The sequence below is a fragment of the Glycine soja genome, chromosome 15 (genome assembly GCF_004193775.1).
Source record: "Glycine soja cultivar W05 chromosome 15, ASM419377v2, whole genome shotgun sequence".
Lineage (NCBI taxonomy): Eukaryota > Viridiplantae > Streptophyta > Magnoliopsida > Fabales > Fabaceae > Glycine > Glycine soja.
This window is the reverse complement of record NC_041016.1, coordinates 15,789,292-15,799,020: the sequence shown is the minus strand read 5'-3', so window position 1 is coordinate 15,799,020 and position 9,729 is coordinate 15,789,292. Positions and strand designations below refer to the sequence as shown.

Here is a 9,729-nt window from a genome sequence, read left to right as displayed (position 1 = left end):
TATAAGATTAAGTCTTAGTGTATCTGTTGTATAATGCCTGTGTATTGATCAATATGGATTGATTTAGTGATATTGTGTTTTGATCATTGAGTATGTGAATGTCACGAAAACGAATGAGACGTGTGTGGTGTTGTGATGTGATGTTGTGTGACAAAGTGGTGAAATAACATGAGCTATGCTTAAGTAAGTTGTATTTTGTTTATATGATATTTATACCTATATGTTGTCTGGTTTCTCTCTATTAGTTAGGAATGTGATAACTCACTCCTCGTGTGCTATTTTTGTTTGGATCCTGTGATGATATCGAACTTTGTGTTCATGGGAGCAGATGATTAGGTGGATGACTATGAAGAACCTCACACTAGAGGACACGGGAAGACAATGCTCTGATAGGATATGACATTAAGGTATAGGTTTCTATATTAATTGCATGAAGTCTTAGACGACCTTGTTTTGAGCCGAGATGATTTATTATTTATTTTGACAAGTTTTATTATGATGTTAGAAAAGTGAATGTGAGCCTTTTACCCTTTTGAAATACTTGTATTTAAAAGCGTTTTCAAAACTTTTAATTAATTTTGATTTCTTACTTCTTTTATTATTAGTACATATATGTGAGGGGTAGAGGGCGTCACAGATAATGCAGTTGAGCCTTGTTTCTTGTATATCCATGTAACAAAGTTACCACCAGTAAAGTGACAACTTCTACTTGTACTTTTCCTTTCAACTTTATCACAAGCATAGTTAGCACAACAAATACTTGAGTATGAAACTTTCTTTTCTTTTAAACAAAAGAACAAGATTAAAAGTTCCAATAAAATATCTAAATATGTGTTTAACTGCAATTAGATGGGCTTCCTTTGGTTCTTGTTCAAATATTGCACATATGCAAACACTGGACATAATATCAAGCATGGATGTTGTGACATAGAGCAATGAATCAATCATTACTCTGTATTGATTCCCGTCCATCTTTGTTGATTCATCGTCCAACCCAAGAAGTTCTTTCATGTTGAATTTCTTTAAAAGTTCTTTCACATACTTGGTTTAATGGATGTAGATACCATTTAGTGTTTGCTTTATTTGTAGTCTGAGAAAGAATTTCAGCTCTCTTATCATGCTCATTTCAAACTTTGTTTGCATTAGCTTAGAAAAATCTTCACAAAGCATTTCATTAGTAGCACCAAAAATAATGTCATTTACATAAACTTGTACTAATAAGAACTAAGAATCATAGTTTTTGCGAAAGAAAGTAGTGTCAATTTTTCCTCACTCAAAGCCATTTTTCAAGAGAAATGGACTTAGTTTTTTGTACCAAGCTTTAGGAGCTTGCTTAAGTCCATATAAAGCTTTGTTGAGTTTAAAAACATAATGAGGAAGAGTTTCACTCACAAATTCTGGAAGTTGTTCAACATAAACTTCCTCTTGAATAACACCGTTGAAAAATGTGTTTTTTACATCCATTTGATATAACTTCATATTGCTACTAGTTGTAAATGAAAGTAAAATGTGTACTCCCTCTTGATGAGCTACATGTGCATAAGTATCTTTGTAATTTATACCTTCTTGTTGTGAATGTCCTTTGGCAACTAACCTTGTCTTATTTCTTACAACTTTACCATTCTCGTCCAATTTATTGGGAAAGACCCATTTCGCTCCCACATCCTTCTTTCCTTTTGGTAGTTCAATTAACTTCCAAACATCATTCTTTTGAAACTGATCAAGTTCCTCTTGTATGGCCTTGATCTAGTTATCATCTTGCATTGCATCATCAATGTGTTTGGGTTCCACTTCAAAAATTAGTGCAATGTGCCCTTGTGATCTGAGTGATGATCTTGTTTGAACACAATCTACTGGGTCTCTAATGATTTGACTTTCTAGATTATTTCTTCTTATGAAGCTTCCAATGGTCTTCAATGATTATCCTCTCTTGTTCTTAGTATAACAATCCCCAAGTAGATGTACCCTTTACTTGTACCACAAAGGATGTACCCTCTAATGTGTTGGGACAAAGAATTCTAAGGCGGTTAGTCTTTTGAATCTTTGTAAAGGGGGAACAAAAGATATCTCAGGTGGTTAGTCCTTTGAAATCTTTGCTTAAGGGGAAGGGAAGAATCAAAAGAATTTTCAGACGGTTAGTCCTTTGAATCTTTTGTAAGGGAGAAGAGAAACACAAAAGAATTCAGGCGGTTAGTCCTTCGTTCTTTTGGCAAAGGGAGAAGAGAGACACAAAAGAATTCAGGCAGTTAGTCCTTCATTTTTTTGGCAAAGGGAGAAGAGAATGAAAAAGATGAATAACACAAGTTTTTGAACAAAGAACTTTTCATGAAAGAAAAAGTGTTGATAAAAAACTTTTAGAAAGATGAAAAGAAAAAGAATCAGAAAATTCTGTAGAAAGAATTGAAAGATATTGAATGATGTTGAGAGAAGATTGAAAGATTGATTCAAGGATGTTGAAAGAAGATGATGTAAAAGATAGATGATTCAAAGATGATTGATTATGATAATTATTTATAATCTCTTGATGACTCAAGTCAAAGCTTGTGACTCTTGGCAATTTCTTTTAAAAACTAGTCACTTAAAAAGTTGTGACTTTTGAAAAAATCTTCAGAAACAAGTCACTTGAAGAATTGTGACTTTTGGAAATCTATTTTTTGAAATCAGTCACTGGTAATCGACTATCATTAAGGTGTAATCGATTACACATCAACAGATGTGACTTTTCATTTTAAATTTTGAAAATCAAAACGTTTAGAAGCTTTAGTAATCGATTACAAGTATTGTGTAATCGATTACACAAGTTAAAAATGTTTAAACACAAGTTGTAACTCTTGAAATTTGAAATCTTAACATTTTAAAATACTAGTAATCGATTACTACCTTCTGGTAATCGATTACCAGAGAGTAAAACTCTTTGGTAATGATTTTGTGAAAACTTCTTGTGCTACTCAATGTTTTGAAAAACTTTTTAGAACTTATCTTTATTGAGTCTTCTCTTGTTTCTTGAATCTTGTGTCTTGAATCTTGATCTTGATTATTCTTGAATCTTGATTCTTGAAACTTGATTCTTGAATCTTCAATCTTGATTCTTGAATCTTAAATCTTGATTCTTGAAACTTGATTCTTGAATCTTTGGAATTTGCTTGACTCTTGATTCTTTGGCATCATCAAAATAACCTTGGAAGACATTGCTTCCACAATATCTCATCATGAACCACAAACGGATGTTTAGGAGGATCCCCAGGCTGTGTCAGACTCATGAAGGGATGAGATATCATGTAAAACCACTCCATGTAGTCTGTTGCACATTGTCCAAGCGCAAAACATATCTGACCCACCAGTGTAAGATTTTAAAAAAATTGAATCCACCTATCATCAATATCTTCTATACATAGAGATGGAGCAGCAGGGTATGGAGGAATGGTTTGCACATACCCAAACTGATGCACAACCCTCTCTAATCGATGTATGACAATAGATGGACCCTATCTGATATGTTCGAAAAATAAAGAGATCAACTCAAATTCTCTGAATGCACAGTAGTCACCATAAGGAATCCAACACATAGCATCATGCATCAATCTATCCAAACGCTTACGATACGTCAACACTGATAATGCCTTCCCAGACTTCCAACGACAAGTACGTGGTTTCCTCTCATGATAATCTTCAATAGCAATAAAAGAAGCAACAGTAGGAAAATATTTGTAGATCCAACACTGCACATTTTTTAAAAACAAAAAAATTTCAAAACAATACTTAATATAAACTGCATAACTAAAAATAAAATGTAAAATAAATTATAATTACCTGTAAAAGTGTGATATATCCTGCAAGTTGTCCAACGCTTCTCTTTGACGCATCATTCAAACTTTTATACATATGGACTAGTGCAGCAGCTCTTCATGCATAACTTCTAGTCTAACTGAGGTCACGAAATGCATCTAAGAATACTACATGCACGTGTGTGAGACTTTTGTTAGCAAAAAGTGTACAACCTATCAGATGCAAGAGATATGCTCGAGCTGCTACAGTCCACTGTGCTGCGTCACATTTGCTACGATAAATGTCTCGCAGCCAGGATAGCTGAACATATGCCCCATGGCATTGTAATGTCCCAACTCTTCTTCTTTTGAACTAACTTCAAGCAATCCAACTAACAGGAAGACAACTTCATCCATATGAAGAGCCTCAAAGCTATGGAAGGTGCCTATAATGGGCAAATGTAGCAACAATGCCACATCATCGAGGGTGATATTGACATCTCCTACCGGAAGATGGAAACTACTAGTTTCCTTATGCCACCTCTCCACAAAAATAGATATAAGTCCTCGATCACCAGTGTCCAAGGAACATGCGATCAGAGGACTTAATCCTATGACAACCACTAAGCCTTCAATCTCTGAAGTAGGCCTGCCTAATTTCTCTACCTTCCTTCCATGGGAAGACAACTTTAACTCAAAATGTTCCTGAAAATAAATATTTAAATCATTTGAACAATGATAAGAAATATTTATGAAAATATTATTAATTTAAAAATATAAATATCTCTCCATTCCAAACTGTCACTGCCAAATGATGAACATAGTCATCAAAGCTGATGTGTCGTGGGGCTTGCCTGGAAAACCCTCGACTTCAGTAACTACATTATCAGTAGCTGTCTCTTCATGCTGTTCATAGACCTCGTCAACTGCATGACCACATGCTCAACATACTCAGGAACAAGTGCAGCTTCCCGTTGCCTACGTGTAGATACTGTGGGCCTTCGCTGTTGAGGGGCTTCAACTTCATCACAACTAACTTCTCTCCCTAAGGCTCTTCCTATAATCCTGCTTAAAGCCTAACCCAAACCTCTGGTTCTGACCATAATCTGCACATTTAAACAATCATGACAACTAATGTCATTGTTCAAACAATACTTCAATCAATTATTATTTAATAATTCATAAATAAAAATTTTATTTTTTTTAAATAACTTTTTTATTACTTTTATATATTCATCAATGAATATAGAAATTCTTTTTTCAAATTTATAGAGCTAACATCACTAATTCTAGTAAACTTAAATTAATGACCAAAATGTAAGTACAATTTTGGTTTTTATTTCTAACAAATGACTATTTCATTTTTTAACAAAGTAGCTAGCATCTCAATAACTTTAAATTTTTTTAAACAAATGAAAAAAATTTAATTTTATACTTCCAAACACTATTTATATAAATTTTTAATACTATGAGTGTAATAATATATACCACTATATCAATAAAAAATAAATTACCTAAATAGAAAATATAAATAAATTACTTACATTTTAAAAATAAATAAATAAAAATAATATTTATACATTCATTTTTAAATAAACACAATTATTAAATTATTTATTAAAAAACAAACAAATAAATTAAATATAAACACATAAAAAATATAAAAATATATTTATTTATTCAAAAAATATTTTTAGAACAGCATAATTAATTTCTTTTTATTTATAAAAAATTAATTCAATTATTATTTTATTAGATATTAAATTAAAAAAAATAAAAAATATACAGATTAACAATATGTATAACTCATACGGATTGACAATCTGTATAATGCATACAAATTGCTAATCCGTATGTATTATATGGATTTTGAATCATTATAACTCAGACACAATCCCATTATCAACAACGAGTGGAAGATAGAGACTTACGACAATGGTGAATGCGACGACGGTGGCAAAGACTGGTGGGAGGGCACAAATGGTGGTAGACAGCGACAGTGGCATGATGGGAAGCGAATATAAGGAGGAAGAAAGGAGGCGCACCAGCAAAGCGTACAGACAGGGGGGGAGACAATGAGATTTTTAAAATTTAAGTGAAGGACAATTTTGTCACTTCACTTAAATTGCTGGGTGCACAAGTATTGGTGCACCTAGCAAAACCCAAAACTCAATATTTTTGCTGGTTATATGCCTAACTTAGTCTCGGCTTTTTCTTTGTGCACCCAACGTTTTCCTTGCACATCCAACACTTTCTCATTTTTTCCAAAATTACCACTGACAAACTTACGAATTTATAATCCATAAGCTTATGGATTGACAATCCGTATGTTTATACAAATGTTTAAACTTGTGACTTTCAGGTTATTAACACGATGCTCTAACTAACTGAGCTAATAGACCAATTATGTTATAAAATAATTAATGTCGCTATATATAACACTAAAATTTCTAATGTCTATTTAATACACATGTGAATTTACATAATAAATTTTTTGACAATTAATTTTGGTGCATTAAATATATCATAACAAAATTAATTATTACAAAATTTATTATATAAACTTATATGTGTATTAAATATACATTAGAAAATTTATTATTATATATAATGACATTAATTATTTTATAGCATAATTGACCTATTAGCTTGCTTGGTTAGAGCATTGTGTTAATAACGCAAAAGTCATAAGTTTGAATCTTGCATGAACCATTAATTTGTAAAACATATTTTTTAAAAAATTTTAAAAAAGAAATCCTATGGACCCATGCAGCCTTATGGACCATACAGACAATGTTGGAATTGTCCATCTTGTGCTGGGTGCACAAGAAAAGTGATGGATGCACAAAGCAATTGCCCTTAGTCTTGTATGTCTCCTTTGGAAGTGTATGTGCTCTCACTCAACAACACATTAATGAGCTAGCTAGTGATGTTGATGTTAAAAATGATGACCCTTTAGAGTTTTTGCCACATGGGTTCTTGGAGAGGACTAAAGAACAAGGTTTGGTTATCACTTCTTGGGCACCTCAAACCCAAATCCTTAGTCACACTTCAACTGGTGGATGTGTGACCCATTGTGGTTGGAATTCAATAGTTGAGAGCATTGTTGCGGTTGTGCCAATGATAACCTGGCCATTGTGTGCTAAGCAAAGAATGAATGATGCTTTGGTAACTGAGGGACTCAAAGTGGGGTTAAGGCCCAAATTTAGAGAGACTGATGGCATCGTGGAAAAAGAAGAAATTGCTAGGGTGGTTAAAGATCTAATGTTGGGTGATGAAGGGAAAGGGATTCACCAAAGAATTGGAAAGCTTAAGGATGCTGCTGCTGATGCTTTGAAAGAACATGGGTCCTCTACTAGAGCACTTTCCCAATTTGGCACTGACTTGGAGAACTGAATTTCAAGATGGCCACTCAAGTAAATTGATTGGTTTTCTTAAATATAAGTAGAATAAAAAGGTAGGAAGCATCATCAAAAGAAAAATATTGGTTGAACAGGCTGAGGGTAATATTTTAGTTATGCACGAATAAGTTGGATGAATAAAAATACAGTATGATGGTAGAAAGAATTTTAAAAGTTAACTAAATAATAGATGCACTTCTGTCGGAACATGACGGCAATTCGTCTAACGCAACCATCTTAGTGCATGTTTGAATAAAAAATTGCAAAAGTAACAGAAGTTTTGCTTCTACAAAACTGAGTTTTCCAAACAAAATTTTAGTGCTTGTTTATTTAAATGTTTCCAATGGACTTTGCATCATCCCAATTAAAGCATAAAATGCAAAAAGACACAAATTTGTTACTTATAAGTTTTATTCATGGGAAAGTACGAAAATGGGTTGCAACGTGTAAACAAACATATCCTTAATGTGTAAACATACTTTTGACTTTTGAGGGTAACCTGTCAGGAAGCCGAGTTTACTCTCCAAACTGAGTTTGAAGCACTCTAAACAAAAAATCAAACAACCTTAAAATATTCATATAACATTTCAAACCGCTATACAAGCATTGCTAAAAAATAAATAGAACCAAAAAGGCACGCTAGCACAATGTTGTCACAAATTGATGCAACTAATTCAAGATTTAAGAAAATAACATCACGTGATGGTGATTTCAACTGCAACATCATTTTTGGAGTGTTTGTAACCACAATGCGAGTTGGTTATCAGTCAATGATTTTTTTTATAAGAAAATATGTTATTAATATATAACAACTAGATGGAACATAAGGGATGTCCCAACCAGAGAACCATAACAGCTGTCATAAAATCCCACCCTATAACAAGTTTACCCTCCATCCTAAACCAATAAACTACCCTTCCTGCTGGCGTACAACCTCCCATAAAATTTCCCCAACTCATATTCCCTCATAAGTAAAAAACTATTACAACCATCATTTTTCTGCCACTGTGAAACTTATCTCAGTCTATATAACATCCATACCAATAAAAGCAAATCAAAATGGCATGCAACAACCAAAGGGTCTAGCTTGGTTGGTTTAACAAGCTGTGTAAGTGTTGTAAACCTCCTGATACCTGGTACCGTGTTCAATTCCATTGGATAAAACAAAAAATGTCATACATCACTCTGTCAAACAGAGAAAACAAATATTATCCTCCACTGTTTGAGGCATAGGAAAGGGCAATTGGTCCATTCCAAAAAGGAGTATCTAAAACCTTTGAACTTTTCATGCAACCAGGTCCAAGACCTGAGTTTGATTGGGTCCACTATTTCCTCCAAATCCAGATTTGAACTCCTGAAGATAACCTCATTTCGCAAAGAATTGAGAATTACACTTGCCCTTTCTGTCCTATCGTCAATTCCTATATATGCAGTTTTTTGGGCTTTCAGAAAATGTTTGTGACAGGATTGGCAGGATAACAAGGGAATTTATCTGGAAAGGAAATACTAATAAAGGGAATCATTTTGTTGGGTGGTCTAAAATCATGAGATCAAAAAAGTTTGGCGGCTTGGGAGTTTATGCAGCAAGGAAAACCAACATTTCCACCTAGACAAAACTAACAAATTGTGGGTTCAAAATTCAAATTGTAAGTCACAAATATTGTCAGCAAGAAGGTACTCCAATTCCAAGTACTCCAAACTGGTATTGGACAGTTAAAGCGAGAACAAGGCTATAATAGTCAGCAGAGGAAAGGTGTCTTTTTTATGGACACCCTTTGTGCGATCTTTTTCATTTTTAATATTCAAGATAAGGACATAATGTAGTGAGATAATTCTTGGCACCTGAACTCATTAGCCATGCAGATCCTTTAGCAGGGTTGCCCTTTTACTCAAAGTTTAAACTTAAACTTAATCGCCAACAGAGTGTCAACTATCAATACACCTGTTGATATTCTAGCAAAAATCAAAGCTATGAATTAATGATGATCTTAGGCTCTATGAGATCCCTCCTGCATTTGTTAGCTGATATTGCAGGAATTGCCTTCACGAGGATGTAATTCTTTTTTTCTATGTTTAATTGATGTTTTTATGAAGTTCTAATATAATTTGTATTGTTTTCTATGTTTAATTGATGTTTTTTTCGTAGTTATTATTTTATCATCTCCATTTTACAAGATAAATGATAAATTTTATATAATTAACATTTATAATAAACAAATATTTATTATTTATAAATGATATCATAATTAAAATTTATAATAAATAAAATATATAACATATTTAAGATTTATAATCAATAACTTAAATCGTGTTATAATACTCTTTTTAAGTATTAGTAATTTAATTTAGAAAAACTAATAAATTCTATTTAAAAATAGATCTAGAGATAAAATAATTTAGAAAGAAAGAGATAGGGTACGTGTTAAAAATATTAAATATACAAATAAAGATAGAATAATAATAATTCTTTTCTGAATGATAAATAAAAGAAAGATGATAAATTTAAGATGATTGAGAGAGTTTCTTTTTTTACTAGTTGCACGATAGTATGAATCACGTTTTAA

The 9,729-nt window shown here is 32.6% G+C and overlaps 1 protein-coding gene across 1 annotated transcript; it reads left to right on the top strand.

The window, feature by feature from the left end:
- Positions 1–6,557: 6,557 nt before the first annotated feature.
- Positions 6,558–7,160, top strand: LOC114385882 (UDP-glycosyltransferase 72B1-like). The gene has a single exon (XM_028345926.1). It carries the CDS (start codon positions 6,558–6,560, stop codon positions 7,158–7,160), a length of 603 nt encoding a protein of 200 aa, XP_028201727.1.
- Positions 7,161–9,729: the final 2,569 nt, after the last annotated feature.

Coding starts and splice junctions, on each gene's coding strand:
- LOC114385882 (XM_028345926.1), top strand. CDS start 6,558: ATGTTGGAATTGTCCATCTTGTGCTGGGTGCACAAGAAAAGTGATGGA.